Below are 21,059 nucleotides of genomic sequence, written 5' to 3' on the forward strand. Positions count from 1 at the left end.
TTGTAATTAGGATTAGGATTAAGAGATAATCCTATATCCTGGTTAGGGGCCAATTGGGCCCAAAATTAGACTTGATTTGGGCTAAATTTGAAGCCCAACCAATGAACCAAAGGGTCTGGCGGTGGCACCGCCCAGCACCAGAGAGCCAGGCGGTGGCACCGCCTGGGCTGGGCGGTGGCACCACCCAGCACTGTCAGTGTCAGACACTGACAGGCGGTGGCACCGCCAGCATCGGGAACCCAAAGAGAATTCAAATTTTGGAGCCCAAATTTGAATCCTCTCGAGGCCTATAAATACCCCTCAAATCTCAGCTGAGATTACAACTTTTTGAGAAGCAATTGTTTGAGAGAAAGGCCTTAGAAAAGTCTTAGCTAGTCTTATTTTCAATTTGCTAGTGTTCACCTCCTTCTTTCTTGCTGAAAATCTGTAAGAGAGTGAACCGCTTGTAAAAAGTTGTAAGAGGGGTATTTACCCTTCCCTTTCAAGAGATTTGCTAGTGGAAGGTGGGAGCCTCATCGAAGAGGGGCCTCACAAGTGGATGTAGGTCACTTGACCGAACCACTTTAAAATCGGTGCAATCTCTGGTTTGCATTTCATTACTGCTATTTACATTACTGCAAACTTTCTTACTTGCTTTATTTCCTCATTACCTTTGCTGCACAACTTTGCGAATACGCTTTCAAGTTAAGCACTTCCGATTCCGATTTTTATCGTACGAAAGATTTATCAAAACCGACGTTTTAATCCGCTACACTAATTCACCCCCCCCCCCCTCTTAGTGCCGCTCCGATCCTAACAATTGGTATCAGAGCTAGGCTCACTCTCATATTTGGTTTGATACCCAAGAGAGATGGCTTACTCCGGCATACATGAGGGTCATTCTATCACACGTCCACCCTTGTTTAATGGGTCGGATTATACTTATTGGAAGACTCGTATGAGAATCTTTCTCATTTCCATGGATTTCGAGCTTTGGACTATTGTTGAAAACGAATTTCAAAAATATTCTCTTCCGATGAGCGAATGGAATGAATCGGAGAAGAAGGTTTTTGCTTTAAACGCAAAGGCTATGAATGTCTTGTTTTGTGCACTAGACAAAAATGAATTTAATCGTGTTTCAATTTGTAATTCGGCTTTTGATATTTGGAGAACTCTTGAGGTCACTCATGAAGGCACTAGCCGAGTGAAAGAGTCCAAAATCAACATCCTTGTGCACTCTTATGAACTTTTCCGAATGAAACCAAGTGAGTCCATAGGAGACATGTACACCCGATTTACGGATGTCATCAATGGACTCAAAGCTCTTGGTAAAGATTTTACTAACTTTGAACTAGTAACTAAAATCTTAAGATCCCTCCCTAAAAGTTGGGATCCAAAAGTTACGGTAATTCAAGAGGCTAAAGACCTTAAAACATTCCCTCTTGAAGAACTTATTGGATCTCTAATGACCTACGAAATGACATGTCAAGCTCATGACGAGCTCGAGAACCCCCTTCCAAAGAACAGGAAGGATATGACACTCACATCACAAGAAGACCACTTGAAAGGAACATCAAGTGATGAGGACAGTGACAATGACATTGCACTTTTGACTCAAAAATTTAAAAAATATTTAAGAAAGAATAAATTTAAAAATAATACAAAAAATAAATTTGAACACAAGAAGGACCAAGTGATTTGCTATGAGTGCAAAAAACCGGGACACTACAAGAACGATTGTCCTCAAGCCAAAAAGAGAACATCAAAGAAAAGGCGCTCAAGGCAACATGGGATAATTCAAGCGCGTCCGAAGAAGAGGAGTCCAACACCGAGCAAGTTGCTCATTACGCCCTAATGGCCATCGGAGAAGAGGTAACAGATTTAATTGATGCAGATTTACCTTTTTATGAATTATTAAATGCTTTCTATGAGTTATTTGATAAATGTAAGATAATTAGTAGAAAATATAAATTGCTAAAAAAGGAGCATGATAGTCTCACTTTTGATATCGATAAATTAAAAACTGAATATCATGATAGTTTAGCTCCATATATAAAATGTCATGATCTAGAATCTCTCCAAAAGGAGAACTTGCTACTTAAGGACACCTTGAAGAAATTCGAGGTTGGTAGCAAATCTTTGAACATAATCCTTACAAATAAGGGTCACGTTCCTAAAAGAATTGGAATCGGATTTGTGAGAAGTCCTCACCAAAATCCAACCACCTTCATTAAAGGCCCCATCTTACATATTCGGCACCAAAGCAATTGCAACTTTTGTTGCAAATATGGACATAAAACTTGTAAATGTCCATTCAAGAAAATTAGTCCGAACAAACTAATTTGGGTTCCTAAAGGAACCATGATCAATTCTATGCAATATGATGAACAAGTTTTTAAGGCACCCAAAAGAAAATGGGTACCTAAAAATAATCCCTTCTTGTAGAAACATACACCATCACAAGCTAGGAGCAAGAGATGGTATCTAGATAGTAGATGCTCAAGACATATGACTGGAGATCCATCTCATTTCTCTATGCTCACTAGCAAAGAAGAAGGGTATGTCACCTTCGGAGACAACAACCAAGGCAAAATCATTGGCAAGGGAACCATAGGTAACAAATTAAATTTTTCTATTGATGATGTCTTACTAATTGATGGATTGAAACATAATCTCTTGAGTGTTAGTCAATTATGCGATAAAGGTTATATCGTGAGATTTGAATCAAATGTGTGTATTATTGAAAAACCAAACCATAACATAACTATGATTGCATTAAAACAAAATAATGTCTACACCATCAACGTTGATGAACTAAGTAATGAAATGTGCCTCTCCGCTTTAAATGATGATGCTTGGCTTTGGCATAGGAGACTAGGCCATGCGAGCATGAAACTAATATCTAAGATCTCATCTAGAGAATTAGTGCGAGGAATTCAAAATATAAAATTTATTAAGGACAAAGTATGCGATGCATGTCAACTAGGTAAACAAATAAAAACTAGTTTCAAACCAAAAACTCAAATTAGCACCACTAGACCATTACAATTGATTCATTTGGACTTATTTGGACCAATTGACACGACAAGTCTAAGAGGAAGCAAATATGCGTTTGTAATTGTGGATGCCTATATTAGATATACTTGGACCTATTTCCTAGCTCAGAAAAGTGATTGCTTCAAGTGTTTCTCTAAATTTTGTAAACTCACTCAAAACGAAAAAGGTTTCATGATTTCATCAATTCGGAGTGATCACGGTGGCGAATTTCAAAACCGTGACTTTCAAAATTTTTGTGAAGTTAATGGATACAATCACAACTTCTCCACTCTGAGGAATCCCCAACAAAATGGAGTACTTGAAAGAAAAAAATAGAAACCTACAAGAAATGGCAAGAACGATGTTAAATGAATATAGTCTACCCAAGTATTTTTGGGCCGAAGCCGTAAATACATCATGAATAGGGTCCTAATAAGACCATCCCTATCAAAAACTCCCTATGAATTATGGAATAATAAAAAACCAAATATTTCCTATTTTAAAGTTTTTGGTTGTAAATGCTTTATTTTGAATGAAAGGGATGCCTTAGGAAAATTTGATGTTAAATCCGATGAAGGCATCTTTCTTGGTTACTCTTCCGTTTCTAAGGCTTTTTGGATTTTTAACAAAAGAACCTTAGTAATAGAAGAGTCTATTCATGTAGTTTTTAATGAAATTTCTAATTTAAAGAAAGATGATTTTGATGATGATCTTGGTTTTGATAATTTGAATTTAAATGAACCCCCTCCTCAAAATAACAACTTGGATGCACCTTCTTCCGAAATTTCCTTACCTAAGGAATGGAAGTATATAGATGCTCATCCAAAGGAGCTAATTATAGGAGATACATCAAAATGGGTTCAAACTCATTCCTCTTTCAAGAATTTTTGTGCTAATGCCGCCTTCCTTTCTCAAATCGAACCTAAATGCATTGACGAGGTTATAAAAGATGATTTTTGGGTTATTGCAATGCAAGAGGAATTGAATCAATTTGAGAGGAATAAGGTATGGAAGCTTGTTCCTAGACCTAGTGACCATTTAGTCATTGGTACTAAATGGGTCTTTAGAAACAAGCAAGATGAAAATGGTATCGTGGTTAGAAACAAGGCTAGATTAGTGGCCAAAGGTTTCAACCAAGAAGAAGGTATTGATTACGAAGAAACCTTCGCTCCCGTGGCTCGATTAGAAGCCATAAGGATGCTCCTTGCCTATGCTAGTAGTAATAATTTTAAACTATTTCAAATGGATATCAAAAGTGCCTTCTTGAATGGTTTTATTTCCGAAGAAGTATATGTCGAACAACCTCCCGGATTTGAAAATTCTCTTCTTCCTAATCATGTATTCAAATTGACTAAGGCACTCTATGGCTTGAAATAAGCTCCTAGAGCTTAGTACGAAAGGCTTAGTTCCTTTCTTATTTTAAATAATTTTACCAAAGGCAAGGTTGATACTACATTGTTTATTAAATATTTTGAAAATAATTTTCTTATTGTGCAAATTTATGTTGACGATATTATTTTTGGCTCTTCGGATGAATCACTATGTGAATCATTTGCCAAATGTATGAGTCATGAATTTGAAATGAGTTTAATGGGTGAATTAACTTTCTTTTTAGGATTATAAATCAAATAACTTAGGGATGGTATATTTCTTAACCAATCTAAATATACATTAGAATTGTTAAAACGATTTAATATGGATAATTCAAAAGCAATAAACACTCCTATGAGTACTGCGACTAAGTTAGATATGGATAAAAATAGTGAAAATTTCGATCAAAAAACATATAGGGGAATGATAGGTAGTCTACTCTACCTCACTGCGACTAGACCAGATATTATGTTTAGTGTAGGACTTTACACTAGGTTTCAATCAAATCCTAAATTATCTCATCTTAAAAGTGTTAAAAGAATATTTAGGTATCTTAAAGGAACTCCAAATCTAGGACTGTGGTATCCAAAATCTGAAAAATTCGATTTAATAGCTTATGCAGATGTCGATTTTGGCGAATGCAGGATAGATAGAAAAAGTACATCCGGAACGTGCCAATTTTTAGGACATGCACTTGTTTCTTGGACTTCCAAGAAACAAAATTCAGTTGCACTATCTACGGCGGAAGCCGAATACATTGCTGCAAGTGCATGCTGTGCACAAGTTATTTGGATGAAAAATACATTAGAAGACTATGGATTTCACTTTAAAAACATTCCCATAAAATGTGATAATACTAGTGCCATATGTCTTACTAAAAATCCAATTCAGCACTCTAGAACTAAGCACATCGACGTTAGGCATCATTTCATACGTGATCATGTCCTTAACAATGATATTATTCTAGAATTCATTGACACAAAGCATCAATTAGCAGATATATTTACAAAAGCTTTGAATGAGGAGCAATTTAAATTCATTAGAAGGGAATTAGGTATATTAAATTGTCCCGAAGAATAAACTTGTTTGAATGGATTTTTCGTAAAGTTTTTCATCCTCTCTCCGTTCCTCGGTGAATCTGATCATTTTCTTTCAATTCTAAATGACATGTTAAATTATCTTATCCTCTCTTGAGTCAAACACCGCTCCCATCTAATCAAGATTAATGATTTTATGATATTTTGTGAATCTCGAAATTGATTTTGATGGCTTGATTATGAGTTTCAAGTTGACGAATTGAATTTGAATGGATTTGTATTCGAATTATGATCTTGACTTATTAGAGTTACTACTTGAAATTTTTTTATCACTATCTCTTCCTTGTACGTCTATAATTTTTGTTATTTATAGAAAGAAGAGATTTGATAAAATGGATGAATGCTGAATTTTCCTTTAAAATGAACTCTGCGTAAATATTTTAGCATACTTAATTTTGAATAATAAAATTTTTATTCCCTTTTTGTTGATGACAAAGGGGGAGAAAAGTGATGACTTGTACCATTTTAATAGCATGACTTATATGAATTGCAAAAGCTTGTGTGATATGAATGTCTTATATGCCTTGCAAAATCTTTGAGAATATCGCAAGATTGATTGATCATATTGAAAGCATGTCTAACATGTATATCATGAAATTCATGTTGAAAATCTTTATCTCCTGTTGTAGTAAAAATTGTCTCTTATCATTCAACTTGAAAATGATTTTCATCGAAGTTTTGCATTTACTTATGCTTAATGAGAATAACGATAAGTTCTACGGTTAGAACTTATCGGTTTATGCTTGAATTCAATGGGATGGAATTCAAGTGTTTTTATCTTCTCATAATATGACATATAGATAGGGGGAGTTATGTTTAACTCCGTTATCAATTGATTGTCATCATAAAAAAGGGGAGATTGTTGAATCTCGGATTTTGATGATAAAATCAATTAATGGGTTAATTGATCTAATCCATATTATTCAGTTAAGTGTGCAGGATTAACTACGATAACCAGAAAACACAAAGCAAGAATACCGGAGTCAAGTTCGATGGACGTTTAAGAGTCCGAAGAATCGTCGGAGATGCTGCCGGAACCAACCGAGAAGAAATCGGGAACTTGTCGGAATTTTTGAAAGTTCACCAAAGAGATCGTCGGAGGTTGGCGGAGATCACCGAGAAGGCTCGGCTACTCGTTAAAGTCATCACAAGTTCGGGAGCTTGCTGGGAGTCCGTCAGAAGAAGTTCGTCGGAAAGCTCGCCAAAACAAGACTCGACGTTCGCGGTAGAAAACTTGCTTAGGATGTTTTTTTTGTTATGTAGTTCACTTGTAATTAGGATTAGGATTAAGAGATAATCCTATATCCTGGTTAGGGGCCAACTGGGCCCAAAATTAGACTTGGTTTGGGCTAAATTTGAAGCCCAACCAGTGAACCAAAGGGTCTGGCGATGGCACCGCCACTGACAGGCGGTGGCACCGCCAGCATCGGGAACCCAAAGAGAATTCAAATTTTGGAGCCCAAATTTGAATCCTCTTGAGGCCTATAAATACCCCTCAAATCTCAACTGAGATTACAACTTTTTGAGAAGCAATTGTTTGAGAGAAAGGCCTTAGAAAAGTCTTAGCTAGTCTTGTTTTCAATTTGCTAGTGTTCACCTCCTTCTTTCTTGTTGAAAATCTGTAAGAGAGTGAACCGCTTGTAAAAAGTTGTAAGAGGGGTATTTACCCTTCCCTTTCAAGAGATTTGCTAGTGGAAGATGGGAGCCTCATCGAAGAGGGGCCTCGCAAGTGGATGTAGGTCACTTGACCGAACCACTTTAAAATCGGCGCAATCTCTGGTTTGCATTTCATTACTGCTATTTACATTACTGCAAACTTTCTTACTTGCTTTATTTCCTCATTACCTTTGCTGCACAACTTTGCGAATACGCTTTCAAGTTAAGCACTTCCGATTTCGATTTTTATTGTACGAAAGATTTATCAAAACCGATGTTTTAATCCACTGCACTAATTCACCCTCCCTCTTAGTGCCGCTCCGATCCTAACATCTAATATGTTTAATTTAATATTTATAAGAATGACGATTGTAAATAATATAAAGATTTCATTACTAACTACATCTAGGGCACATGAATATTTTAGGGCTATTGAAGATAGATTTAAATTTGCTGATAGGTTATTGATTAGTACATTAATGAAGGAACTAGATTTAAGATCATATCCTCAATATAGCTGACAAGACTATGAAACTTAAAACATTAAGTATGAATATTGATGAGTCTTTCTTTATGTAGTTTATTCTTAATTCTCTTCCTCCTCAATTTGTCCTATTTAAGATTCACTATAATACAAATAAGGATAAGTAGTACTTGAATGAGCTGACTAGTATATGTGCTCAAGAAAAATTAAGATTAAGGTAGGAAATTTCTCATGATATTATTATTATTACTCAAGGAGTTAGTAATAAGAAAAGAAGGCTGAAGCATCATATATTAAATAAATTTATCGAGTTTAGAAATGTTAAGCAGACTAATGAAAATAAAGTTGTCATAATAAAATGCTTCTTTTATAGCAAGAAATGATATATAAAAAGAACTGCATTAAACACAAGACTTGGATTGAAAAGAAAGGTATAAACTTGACTTTTGTATATCTCGAATCAAATATTATATACGTTCTTTCTAATACTTGATGGATTGATTCTAGTGCTTCAACTTATATTACCAATAATATGCATAGATTTCTTTCAACCTAGAAAATAAAAAAAAACATAAAATATTTTTTATTATAAGAAATTTTCTTAAAACGAAAGTGATATAATTGGGAACTTATCACCTATGCCTAGAAACGAGTCATCTAATTGTTCTTGCTGACACATGTTATGTTCCTACTATTTCTAGAAATTTAGTTTCTCTATCTAGAATCGATGAGCTATGATATTGTCTTTCTTTTAGTAATAGTAAATTCAATATATTTCATGATTCAATAAAAGTTGGTTTTGGAATTATGTATCATAGTTTGTATATAATTAATTTGAATTTTAAGTTTATAAGATATTAGTGACCCTGCAATCAAATGTTGGATTGAAACATAATTTCAATAATAAAAGATTTTCTATATTATCTTTCTTTTAGTAATAGTAAAATCAGTATATTTCATGATTCAATAAAAGTTGATTTTGGAATTCTGGTGGTTTATATAGAATTAATTTGAATTTTAAGTTTACAAGACATTAGTGACTCTACAATCAAATGTTGGATTCAAATATAATTTCAATAATGAAAGATCTTCTATATTATGGCATAGACGATTTGAATATATTTTCAAGGAAAAAATTAAAAAATTAGTGAAAGATAATAACAGAAGATTTAGACTTTATTGATTTAGATGTTTGCATAGATTGCATTAATGGAAAGCGGACTAAGTATATAAAGAATAAATGTCATAAAAAGTAAAGAACCCATTGAGATTATTCATACTAATATATGTGACCAATTCTTATTTTATGTTTCCATGGAGAAAGGTATTTCATCACATTTATAGATGATCTGTCCTGATATAACTATGTATAACTAATACATGAAAAGTCTTAGGTCGTCAACACTCTTGAAATATATCTAAATGAGGTCAAGAGACAATTAGATAGAAAAGTTAAAATTATTAAATCTGATAGGGTAGTGAATTGTATGATAAATATGATAAATCCGATCAAAAAGTTGGTCCTTTTACTAGATTAATAGAAAAATAAGATATTTATGCTCAGTATATCTTACCAAGTGTGTCATAGTAAAATAATATCGTTGAAAGTCAAAATCGTACTCTTATGGATATGATTAGGAGTATAATGAGCTATTCTTCTATACTTGAGTCAATGCGGGGTGAAGTTCTTAGGATAATTATGTATATCTTGAACAAGGTTCTTAGTAAGTCAGTTCTATTAACTTCATTTGAGTTATGGACTTGTAAAAAATTACAGTCTGAGACATCTATATATTTGGGGTATCCTATAAAAAAAAAAGTCTTCAATTCATATGAAAAGAAATTAGATCTAAGAACTATCTTTTAATATTTTATTAATCATCTAGAAAAATCTAAGGGATACAGATTTTATTACCCTAATCATAGTATGAGGATAATAAAATCTGGTAATACAAAATTTTAAAAAAATGATGAAATCAGTGAGAGTGAGTGAAAAATCTCGAAGGATCAATTTTAACATTGAGGAGATATATGTTAATTCTCCTTTATCATTTTCTATTTAGATATTATTATTCCTCAAATCATTGAAAGAATTGATGAGGATAAACAATAAAATAACATTGATGAATCATCACATGATATTAATGCCACCGCTAATGATCCAATAGAATAATCACAATCGACGGTTTTATTAGATCTCAAAGGAAAAAGAGACATGACATTCTCTCATCCTCTCCATTGAGAGATTATAATTTTTCTCTCATCCTCTCTTATTTCTAATCTATCAATCATAGTGATCCTTTGATTGATACGAAGAAAGAAGAAGTTGAATTTAGTTCTCTTTTTAGATCCACATCATTATAATTTTTTGGATCCGAGGGTGGTATCCATATAGATTAGATAAAGATCTTTCTAGATGATATAGAAAGATATATATCATAAATTCGATATATTATTATTTGATTTTAATCATGATATTAAAATTTTTCAATGTAACCGTAGCGGGTTTTTTTTAACGTAGAATCACCTTTCTAACCTGCATTCGAAGTAGCAAACATTCAATTAACAATCTTATGGCAGTATTGGGTTGTTCCAGCATGATTAAGTTCTGTGGTTTTGAACCAGTGGGAATAGTCTGGATGGAATTGCATTGGATGCGTTGTACAGCACAACTTATGAGTGGCAAGCAAAGGACATCGATTGACATCTTACCCATTCCTCCGTCTGTCACAAGTGGACTGCTCATTTCCTTTATTATTATTATTTTTTATGAGGACAAACCGATGGTACTGCCTTCAGTAGTGGATGGACAAATGCATTGGTATATTTCATGGACTATCTGGAGTTCAGCACTCGAAAACTAGCAATTATACATTTGAGGCCAACGAATCGGTGTTCTGCTTCGGTCTTGGAAACATATGAACTTATCTGGTTCTCTTTTAGACAGCTTTAGGGATCATTGTTAAACATGAAACCACAGCACAACGAAGGCTGCGATCGTATATAATATATAGGAGAGACATATGACAATATATATTTTTCCTTGTTCATCTTTATTTTCATGTGGCATACATAATACGATGCTTTCATCTTTATTGTCGATCTCATAACAGTTTTGTAAGCTGCCATGCCATTTCTTGTAGTCGTCAGTCGATGTCTAAGCTGACAAAAATGCTGGCAAGTGTTCGCAGGTTGAATTTGGAGGATACTGGTTTACATCAGGTAATGTGATCAAGAAAGAAAAGCTTTTCATTAACATCGGAGAAGGTAAACCTTTTCCTAAGTGATATATTATGATCCTTGATAGTGTTATTTGATGTATTATCATTTTGATTCAAGCTTATCACAACATAGATTTTCCTGTTTTGAGGTAACTGATACCACCACTAGGAATAATAGAGGGGCGAAAGAACGTAGAGAGAACCGCACCTTCTTATCAGCACTTTTCAGCCGCCCTATCGCCATCCACTTCGTTCACAGTCCTGCAGTAGCTTTCTATAGTGATCTAAGATGCCCATCATCTTCCCATCAGGATTAGTGGAATGGAGAAAGCTGCAATGGTTCCAAAGGATTGATAGCAAAGTATAAAAGAAACGGAGCAACAAAATGATTCATGCATGATCCAAACTACATAATGACAACCATGTTTTATGTCATATGAAGCTACTATATTACTGCCATCCATCATCCAGAAGCAAGAGGATCGAACGCTTCGTTTATGGATATCTGTTGTGTCTCCCGATAGATATACCCTCACTTGGTGTACCTAAGAGAAAAGAAGCAAGCCCGTGGCACATCCTTTTACACGCACCACTTATGACATCGAGCCCCCCACCGACATTGTTCATACCATCCTCCTTCAATGGATCCACAACTATCTTCGAACGTCATGCATGAACAGGCTTCGAGAACAAGGCTCCCCGTTGTTCTTCTGGTACTCAGAAACCAAATGACACGCCATCGAGCTCTTCGTCTTCCGTCTTCCACAGCGAACCAGAGCAGCATTCCCACACAGGAGTGGCGGAAGTCAAAGGGGTGCATGCATAACCGCCGGCTTCATCCCTGCGATCACCAGAGCTTAGTGCAATCTCATCCCACACCTCATCCACGGAGTCAGCATTACCACCGTCACCGTTTCCATTAAGTTGACTCTCCGCAGCGACCTCTGATCGGGTGGGGAGATCATCAGCAGGCGGTGCGGAAGACGTCGCCGAAGGTGAGCAGTTTCTCTTCTCTTCCTGTGCTCTTTTTCTCATATGAGTCCTCCAGTAATTCTTGATCTCGTTATCAGTGCGGCCGGGGAGCTTCCGTGCGATCCGAGACCACCTGAGAACCTCCATCAAAATAAATCCACATGGAAGAGGCTATAAAATGACGTTTAGCTCTAGTATTCAAGCAGAAACCTATTGCCCCAGCGAGAATGGAGCTCGAGAACGAGGTGCTCTTCTTGGGGGGTCAAGCAGCCGCGCTTGAGACTGGGGTGGAGGTAATTAACCCATCTCATCCTGCAGCTCTTTCCTGTTCTATTCAGACCTGCCACAACATCAAGAGACACAGTAAATGAATTGTCACCACTCTCCAATCCATCACCTAACTAATGGTCACCAACCTGAGGCTTGGGCTATGAAATCCCAACGTCGTTCGCCGAGCAAGGCCACAAAGCAAGCCAGTTGCAGGTCCTCCTGCTCCGTCCACGGTCCCCTTCGCAACTCTTCTTTCACCATCACCATTCTCGTCCTTTATGCTTGTCCAATTCCTTCGGGGTGCTATTTATAAGTTATCCCAATCTAAGCTTAAGCACTCATGGTGTTCTTCGGCATCACTATCAACACCATCTCTTGAGATGAACTCGAGCTTACCGTAAATAAGATCCACAGGAGCTTTTCCACCATTAGATATCAGAATTCAAGGAGACGAGTGAAGGTAAGATATGGTGGACCTGACCCATTTCTATCACTCTCCTTTATGTAGGTGATGCATGCACACAACGCGTTTGTCATCGCGAAGGCTATCGATGCGATGTTGACTTGGTAGCCTAAAATGGTACGGCCTCAAACAGGTCCCTCGTGAACGGAGCACATCACACTTGGTAAACATGGAGACACTGCGCTTCTTATCTCCATCCCTCCATTTTAGCCTTCTTGCTTTTAGTTGCCGATGTGATCGATGGCTTTGAGGAAACACCAGCACAAGGAAGGTCTTGCCCACTTGTTATGGGCGTGGCAGGGTTGCACTTTGTCTTCTTGGTCAGTGGATGGATAATATCTAGTTTCCAGGGCCACCATCATCAAGTGCTGCTTTGGATCCATGGCAATATCCTGCAGATAGACACAAGAAAGGATAGAGATACTGAGTGGTTCTGTTGGACTCCACAACTAGTGGGTAGAATAGCTTGTTGCCCTTTTCCCAGATCTGGTGCGGCTTCAGTATCCGTAAGGGATCTGGTGGCATTGCAGTGCCAGGACACGAGAGCTCTCCTTCATGTCTTGATAAGACCAACGGGGCATTTCCTCCTCTCTCTGTGTGGTTGGGCTGGACTTTTGTGCATGATTGGCCCAAGATTGGTGCTGCCACACTGGGCTTAATTTCTGTTTGATGAAATGCCCGCTTACAGCTGTTTGATGAAATGTCTCTTTTTTCTTTTCTTTGCGTCTTTTCACCTGCTCCTGTCTCTTCTTTTTCTTCTTACCCCATCGCTTTGGCTTCTGAGATGATCCTACGGGAGCCAAAAGCGATACATTTTTGGTGACGTGAAGCCTCTGGTGGTAACTCAAACAACAACAAACAACCCACCAAAATCACATCGTCAAGTCGAACCTTTTCTTCTTTTAGTCATTGAGAACGTAAGGCAGAATGGTGTAGGCAATGCAGCCGAACTGTGCTTGCATATTTTTCCTCAATTGAACCAGTTGCAGGAGTCAAGTCGTCGGACCACATTGGCAGAAGAGTCCAAGATAGAGCTGGAGTTTCTTCGGAAGCAGACGTCGTTTGAAAGAGAGGAGCCACCAGTTTTGTCGATGTTGATTTCGATTCTTCTCTGTTCATCAAGAAAGATAGTTGTAGTTGCCTATGTGGTCCTCTTCACTCACCACCTGCACCATTATTGTTGCAAGATGATTAAGGCACTCCTCTCTATCTTCCTCAACCTTGTACGTGCATGTCTCGAGCTACCACCTTATGAAGCATTTATGCAAACACCTCGTCGGCATTCTGGGCTGCCAGAAGGCGAGCCTATCAGTGCTCAAGAGGCTCATCTGCCGCCGAACACGAAATAGGAAGCAGGGCGAGTCGTCATCTGACACACACGCACGCACATGAGCCAACAAGAATCTAACAAAAGTCAAAATAAGATGCGTCAACTTACGCTGGCAGATGGATTATTTCTACAGTCATCATGTAAGGCTTTGCGTGAGGAGCGCATGGAGTGGTTTGGCAAAGCCCAAAGGCTCCGGACTCAACCAAGACTCCACATGTGGTGGCTGCACCGGCACCGCCCAGAGACAACAAATCCTCATTAGATGCCGCTTCGCTGCTCTCGATCCGTTCGACACCCCACTCATCACCCATGGAAGCTTTGTCTTGTGCATGCCATGGAGACAGCAGCAGCAGCGCCACCACGACTCCCCAACTGCAGCATTCTCGCTCCTGCTAACCTTCTTCTCTTCCCCTGTCGCTATGACTAGCCTTGCATGCCTGCCTCGGTCACCCTCCGACACCGTCCACATCTTGTCCCCACCGATCTCCTTTATAAACCTCCTCTCCTCTGGAGATTGAGAACCTGCCTGTCTCCGTGTCTTCTTCCTTCTAATTCAATCGCTTTGGAGTTCGCTGATCTTTTCTAGACCCTGTCGGCTGACCGCTTGAATCGAGTTCTCGTTGGTGGAGGCGTGAACATGGGGCCTGTTCGAGGGTTCAGGAGGAGGAAGAGGGCCGCGAAGGACGCGGCGGCCGCAGGGCAGGAAGGTGGAGACTGGTGGGTTGACTTCTCGAGAAGGATTACGGGTTCCTCTCTTTCTCCCCTCTTCTTCATCTTTATGCTCACTTCTATTTCATGGAATCAGTGGGTTTAGTGGGAGTATGATCACAATCGATGGCAGTCATGTCTTGTTAGATTGGGTTTCTTGTGTGCTTTTTGGTAATGGCATTTGGGCCTTAATTAGAATCTCGATTCTCTTATAATCATCACTTATGCATCCATATCATCTTGGTTAGAATTAATACAGGTTATCATCTAGTATGCAAAGCTTGATTGGGGATGTTGGATGTTCACCAGATTGTACTTTTATTTCTCAGTGATGTCGACGACCCTTAAGATAAATCATGCATCAAAGCATTCCATGTTGTAATTGGTTGAAGCACATCGATAGTGGTTTCATCTCTTTACTTCGCTTCTCTTAATGACGTTTGGTGCAATCAAATAGGGGATGCCCTTATAGTGTTGTTATTCATGCTTTAATTTCCAGAGATCTTAATGTAGTAAATGATAATGCTCGAAATGACATCTCAAATCTTAGAGGTGAATGTTCATTGTTAACTGATAAAAAAACTGGGAATATCTTAATTTGTTATTTGCGTTGCTACAAAATATAAATTGGATTGTAATGTTTTGAACTTTGTCACTGTCACTCAATTTTACAGATCTGTGGATCATGAAGAATTTGGTTTGGAGTTACTTATATTTATGGACTTGGAGAAATCCTTACAAGTATGAGACCAAGTAACTGTAAATGAAGATAAAAGAGACCCAAACAAAATTTGGTCTAAAGTTCAAGAACGAGTAGTGTGCGGAAAAAAAGAAGAAGAAGAAGAAGAAAAATTGTAAATGATCTCTTTTGATAACATACAATCATGCCACATTATATCAAGACAAACTAAACTTAGAAGTATAACAATGAAAACAATGTGTTTGGGTCTCAATAAATTCACCAAGAAAGTCCTTGAATAGACAGTTGACAAGGGCTTGCAAACACTGGTACCTCGAGGTCACAAACTGGATGCTACGGTCAGAGTATCATGGAGTGTTTATTGTGTGTTGTGTTGTCAACAAGCATCAAGGGGTGGCATTCCTCTAAGTTCCTGAAACATGAAGTTTACAATTAGCAATGGTCGTTACTGAAATCGTAGGTCCTCAAATATAGCAGGAAGATTATTTGAATTAACCTATCGGGCTGTCTGTTTAATAATTAATACTTCAAGGTTTTATGTCATACCACATGGTCTTTTCTGTATTGCCGCACACTTTTCATTTCTTTTCAATGCCAACATCACACTCGAATGCAAGAAAATACATAATATTTTCATATTATCAATTTTTTTGTATAAACTTCTAAACATTGAGATAGTACCAGTAACTAAACTCTGACTTCCTTTAGTGATCAATAATTGCATCCTAGTTAGACTGATGAGCACCAAACAAAGACTTTGGCAGTGGATTCTTGATTAAGCAAAATGATGGTAATTTAGTTGATGCAACCATCCGGACATCAATGCATTCTTCACAACAGTCTGATTGAGATGAAGTTCGGGCAGCTTATTTAAGCCTTGTTTCTGAAAAAAATGAAAAAAAATACTAATGGAGAACAGGTACCGTAAAAGCTCTGTTGTTTTTTGGTGGATTTTTTATTGTACTACTTTGTGGAGTTTGTGTTGCATATTAATGGTCCTCTTTCTCTTATAAGTGGAGAGTAAATGGAAAATGAATTCTTAAAGAATGTTTCATGATGCTATAAAAGGTGTTGGTATTATCTTATAGCGACTAGCAACCTAACACGAAGCAACCTAAAATTTTTCTTATGGAAAGGTGATGCCACCCAAACCATGCTCCTCATCCATGAAGCATTTAGAGCCTAAAAGGATTTCATGAAGGTGGTTGGTGAGAATTGAGTTTTTTACTTTTTTTCAATGTCATATCTTTGTCCATATTTGATGTGTTTAACCTGGTCTGTCTAGGATGAACTAAAATATAGTGAAGAGTTGACATACTGAGTGTTCGCATTTGCCAAGGGTTGTCTTTCCAATAGAAGTAATCTCTATTGTGACCTGTAGAAGCAGACTAAACCTGTAGATAATCATGAAAAGATGAAATTTCTTCAGCAACATATGCTGTTGTTGAAGTAGGAAATTAAACATGCCAGCTTATCGGTGAGAAACATCCATGTGATAAGCAAGATATACATTGAATAATTTAGTTCCACAGGAGACCAATTAGTAAATAGTTGAATGATCTCACATTTTTTTCGATCTAGACATGGCTTTTTTCTCCAATTTGCCTAAAATGCTGCATATTTTGTTTTGTTGGAAGATTGCTCAACTGTATTTTCTTGATTCCCTTTTTCTGTCTTTGGGGTAAGGTTGTTTATTTGTCATAAACATTTTAATTGGTAGTTGGTAGTTGACTGATAGCCATATGATCCAGTTGGTTGTTTTCGAAGGTCGTAGGCAGTGAGTCTTGTAGGTGAACTTTAAATATTCCCTGTGCAGTATCATTGTACAGCTTCATTAAGGAAATAATTAGTTTTTACTTACCAGAAATAATTCTCATTGTTATGTTCCAGTGATTACTTACTACTCTATATTAGATTCCTCAGACACTGTATATGGCAGTGTCACTTATTTGAAAGTTTCAAGCGAATGAAAATTTTGATATTACAAGCATCCAAAATTTGTCTGATTTCATAAGTACAAGTAGCAAGCATTCTATCTTTTTCTTGTTTTATATGTTTCCCTTCCCAGTGAACAGAACCTCCTGTTAATGCATCTGCATATCCCATAGTAATCACAAATCTTGATCACTGGAAACTAGGGTCAAATTCATAAATTTTTTGGTTTTCAAGCTATTATCTGCACATACAACTCTACAGTTTACTTTTAGAATAGATTGCTAAAGAATAAAAGTTTTAAGAACTGTACTGCAGTAAGGAGAATAATAAAGAGTCAATGTCCTACTCGTAAGAGTCTTTATCATTAAACTTACTTCCATCTAGAAATTTGTGATTTACCATTTGCATGCAAGTCTTGCTCATCCTAAAGGAGGAATGAGTCAGATCCTGCAGAAGGTACACATTGCTACTTATGCAACTCTGAAGAGGCAATGTTCCTAGAAATAAATGACCAAATTATTGAGATTAGCTTTCAATGATAGATTTCAACATAGATGGGAGTGTCCGTTGCAGAACTTCTGCTGTAGCAAGTAAGATCTATATATTTATTCATATTTCAGATTCAACATATCCAATTGACATGCTCCAATAATCCAGGCAGGCAATCAGACATTATTGAGATTTGTGTGTGTGTTCTCTAATAAAAATGCCTTTGAACTTTAGTTGTCAAAGGATATAAAATTCAGGTTTATATTTCTATACAAAACATGAATATTTCAGTTGATCGAAAGTTTTGGTATGAGAAATACAAGGAAATAGTTAAATATAATTTGCTAAAGGTCATTTTTTGTCTAAATCTTGTTCTTGGTCTTCATATATCATCCCCATTTCATGATAATGTTCCTTTCCAATGCAATGCATGGACATGTCTGTTGTGATGAATTCATAAGAAGCAGCTTTAGTATTATATATTCTCATGTGAGAATCATGAAACATTCTTCATGTGTGCTTCCATTCTTGGTGCTCTCAGGACACTTGTCTTTACCTGAAGAACCGAGAAAGTTTGAGTCAGTTTTCAAGATATCAAGGACAACATTCAACTACATATGTGCATTGGTCAGGGATGACATGATGTCAAAAACTTCACATTTAGCTTTTGCAGATGGCAAAATCCTATCTGTAGAAGATCAAGTTGCTGTTGCTCTGAGAAGATTAAGCTCCGGTGAGTCACTCTTGAATATTGGAGTATCATTCGGGGTGAACCAGTCAACTGTCTCCCAGGTGACCTGGCGCTTTGTGGAAGCTATGGAAGAGAGGGGCATCCACCATCTCAAATGGCCGACCACTCAAGAGATGGAAGATATTAAGTGCAAGTTCGAAAAGATCCGAGGGTTTCCAAATTGTTGTGGTGTCATTGAGACTACCCATATTATGATGTGCCTATCTTCAGCAGACACTTCTAATGTTATATGGGTTGATCATGAGAAGAAACACAGCATGTTGTTGCAGGCTATTGTTGACCATCAGATGAGGTTCCGAGATGTAGCCACTGGGTGGCCTGGGAGCATGAGTGAGTTATCGGTGCTACGCAGCTCAGGCTTCTTTAAAATGTGCGAAAAGGGTACAAGGCTGGGTGGAGAAGAAATGGAGCTGCCTGAAGGTTTTCAAGTGAGAGAGTACATCATTGGAGACTCAGGCTTCCCTCTTCTTCCATGGCTTCTCACTCCCTACCAAGGGAAGGATCTTTCAGATGCCAAAACTGAGTTCAATAAAAGGCTTTCTGCAACCGTGGCGGTGGCACAGAGTGCATTGGCAAAGCTGAAAGATATGTGGAAGATCATTGGTGGGGAGATGTGGAGACCCGATAAGCACAGACTGCCAAGAATAATCCTTGTCTGCTGCTTGCTGCACAACATAGTAATAGACTTGGAAGATGAGGTGAGAGAAGATGCGCTGTCATCCCACGAGCACGACACGAGTTACAAGCAGCAACTCTGCAACATTGCAGACAATAATGGAGTCATGCTTCGCGATAAGTTGTCCGCATATCTGTCTGGCAGATTGCCACCTTGAAATGAACATTGAACTTCTTTCGTCCTCAATGATTCTATCATTGGATTTGATGGCTAATTGTGTGTTTGCATTGGCTCCCACTTCCAACTGAAACTTGTGGGATGAGCTAGAGTTGCATTCCCGATTTGTAGAGCAACTAGAAGCAGACTGACCTTGATGTTGTAAAAGAGAATGCTGAAAACAAGATCAATTGACAATTGGCAGGGCAGGTCAGTTTTAGCACCATTGCTTGGCAAAACCTGATCTAGTGATACTGTGATACAAAAGGATCAAAAGGTTTGTGGAATCCAAATCTATTGCTTGTTTATGGATTACTTGCAATTTCTGACAGAAGATTTTAAGTTGGAATAAACACTTCCATAAAAAATACTGTGGGTCTAATACTCTTGATTACATTCCTAAACTTTCTGTGGTAGATTCAACTTTTTCTCTGGCAAACCCTTATCTTTCACTTTTGACTTGATTGATGCCGAATGTGAGTAATTTGTTCATACAATTTTGATCGCTTCTTCTGATTCAATGATTTTTTTTTTTCTGGCTGGTCTCATCAATGTTGAGTGCAAGAACAAAATTAGCCCAAAAAAGACAAAAAGAAAGAGCAAAGAAAAGAAACTGCAAGCTCTCAAGAAATCTATTCATGCAAAAGAATTCTGCAGAAGCAAGATTTTGGGAGATGCTTTATGTCCATACTTCCATCTTCGCATTCAAATGTCCTGATAAGCATATTCTTTATCAGACAAGTCTTTTAACTCCACACTACCTGTCCTTTCCATAATTCTTTATTAGGGTTTCGACAAGTCAACTTGTTCAGTTGCTTTGCTGAGATTGCTATCAAGATTGAGCAACTCTTCCTGCAAGATCAGTTTGTCTTTTGTTCCATGGTGTTTGGTGCTGTCTTTTTCATGTAATGCATAAGACAACCTCACTGAGTTGGGTAAGCATTTGCAGGTGTTTAGTTTTAACTCTTCTGCTGAACTCTGCCCATAGTCTGATAGCAACTGAAACCAAAAACAAATCAATATGCAAGCCCAGTAGTGGTGTAGAAAATACTCCTGTCATCAATTTTATTTGTTGGTCAACTCAAAGCAAACACTGAAACTTGAAGCAAACCACAAGAAATGATACTATAGTTGTTGTATACATGTGCAAGCAAAGCCTTGAATTTAGTGCTTTTGACTTCCCAAGTAGATCGATGTTGCCTTGATACATCAAGAACCGTCTTTGATAACTATGCTTAGACATCTTGCAAATCTAACAGCCCACCAGTTTCTTGCTGACTTGCTGCGTCTTCTCCCTGCTTTCGTCCATAGATTCCAAAGTACACACATACGCTGCATGCCATATTAACTGCAAGCCAGAGAAGCTGTGTCTACTCCAGCTGTGCCATCTTCTAGAATCAACCTCCGATGTCCACATTCATGGCATCCCACAAAAGTCTTGTTGCTTCGTGGAGTAGCATATCCCAAACTGGAAATGGAAATAGCTGCACTTGATGTGCTAAACACTCAAGCAATTGGTGATTATTCACTGGCATTAGGATTTGTTTCTTTAAGACTGCGTTACGGAAGGCATGACGATAATATGCAGGGGGATGTATTAGATAATGGATCGTCAATCATATATCGAAGTCAACCCATCCAGAAATGGAAGAAGAAGAAGAAGAAGAAGAAGAAGAAGAAGAAGCAGAAGCAGCAGCAGCATTGACTACGTCTTCCAGCTAAAAGTCGGAACCTGTGAGGCCATCGTTGTCATGTTTCTTTCCTG

The 21,059-nt window shown here is 37.6% G+C and overlaps 2 protein-coding genes across 3 annotated transcripts; one reads left to right on the forward strand and one right to left on the reverse strand.

Annotated features, from left to right (window-relative positions):
• Positions 1-11,561: 11,561 nt before the first annotated feature.
• LOC135650604 (transcription factor MYB59-like) lies at positions 11,562-12,353 on the reverse strand. Its single transcript, XM_065170085.1, has 3 exons — positions 12,233-12,353; positions 12,027-12,156; positions 11,562-11,949 (listed from the first exon to the last, which is right to left on the reverse strand). Exons 1-3 carry the CDS (start codon positions 12,351-12,353, stop codon positions 11,562-11,564), a joined length of 639 nt encoding a protein of 212 aa, XP_065026157.1.
• A 1,406-nt stretch (positions 12,354-13,759) lies between these two features.
• On the forward strand, positions 13,760-19,725 carry LOC135581559 (protein ALP1-like). 2 transcript variants are annotated; one of them, XM_065169982.1, is made up of 2 exons: positions 13,760-14,625; positions 18,253-19,725. In XM_065169982.1, exons 1-2 carry the CDS (start codon positions 14,517-14,519, stop codon positions 19,293-19,295), a joined length of 1,152 nt encoding a protein of 383 aa, XP_065026054.1. In that variant the 5' UTR covers positions 13,760-14,516; the 3' UTR covers positions 19,296-19,725. The 2 variants fall into 2 exon arrangements, with proteins under 2 accessions (XP_065026054.1, XP_065026055.1); XM_065169983.1 differs by having other exon boundaries at positions 13,760-14,596.
• The last annotated feature ends 1,334 nt before the right edge of the window (positions 19,726-21,059 follow it).

This window comes from Musa acuminata, chromosome BXJ3-10 (assembly GCF_036884655.1).
Source record: "Musa acuminata AAA Group cultivar baxijiao chromosome BXJ3-10, Cavendish_Baxijiao_AAA, whole genome shotgun sequence".
NCBI lineage: Eukaryota > Viridiplantae > Streptophyta > Magnoliopsida > Zingiberales > Musaceae > Musa > Musa acuminata.

Bases quoted from the DNA above. Each gene is read 5' to 3' on its own strand.
- LOC135650604 (XM_065170085.1), bottom strand. From the start codon at position 12,353: ATGGTGATGGTGAAAGAAGAGTTGCGAAGGGGACCGTGGACGGAGCAG. The intron at 12,157-12,232 runs GTTGGTGACCAT...ATGTTGTGGCAG, and splicing joins TTTCATAGCCCAAGCCTCAG to GTCTGAATAGAACAGGAAAG. The intron at 11,950-12,026 runs GTTTCTGCTTGA...GGAGGTTCTCAG, and splicing joins CATTCTCGCTGGGGCAATAG to GTGGTCTCGGATCGCACGGA.
- LOC135581559 (XM_065169982.1), top strand. From the start codon at position 14,517: ATGGGGCCTGTTCGAGGGTTCAGGAGGAGGAAGAGGGCCGCGAAGGAC. The intron at 14,626-18,252 runs GTTCCTCTCTTT...TGGTGCTCTCAG, and splicing joins CTTCTCGAGAAGGATTACGG to GACACTTGTCTTTACCTGAA.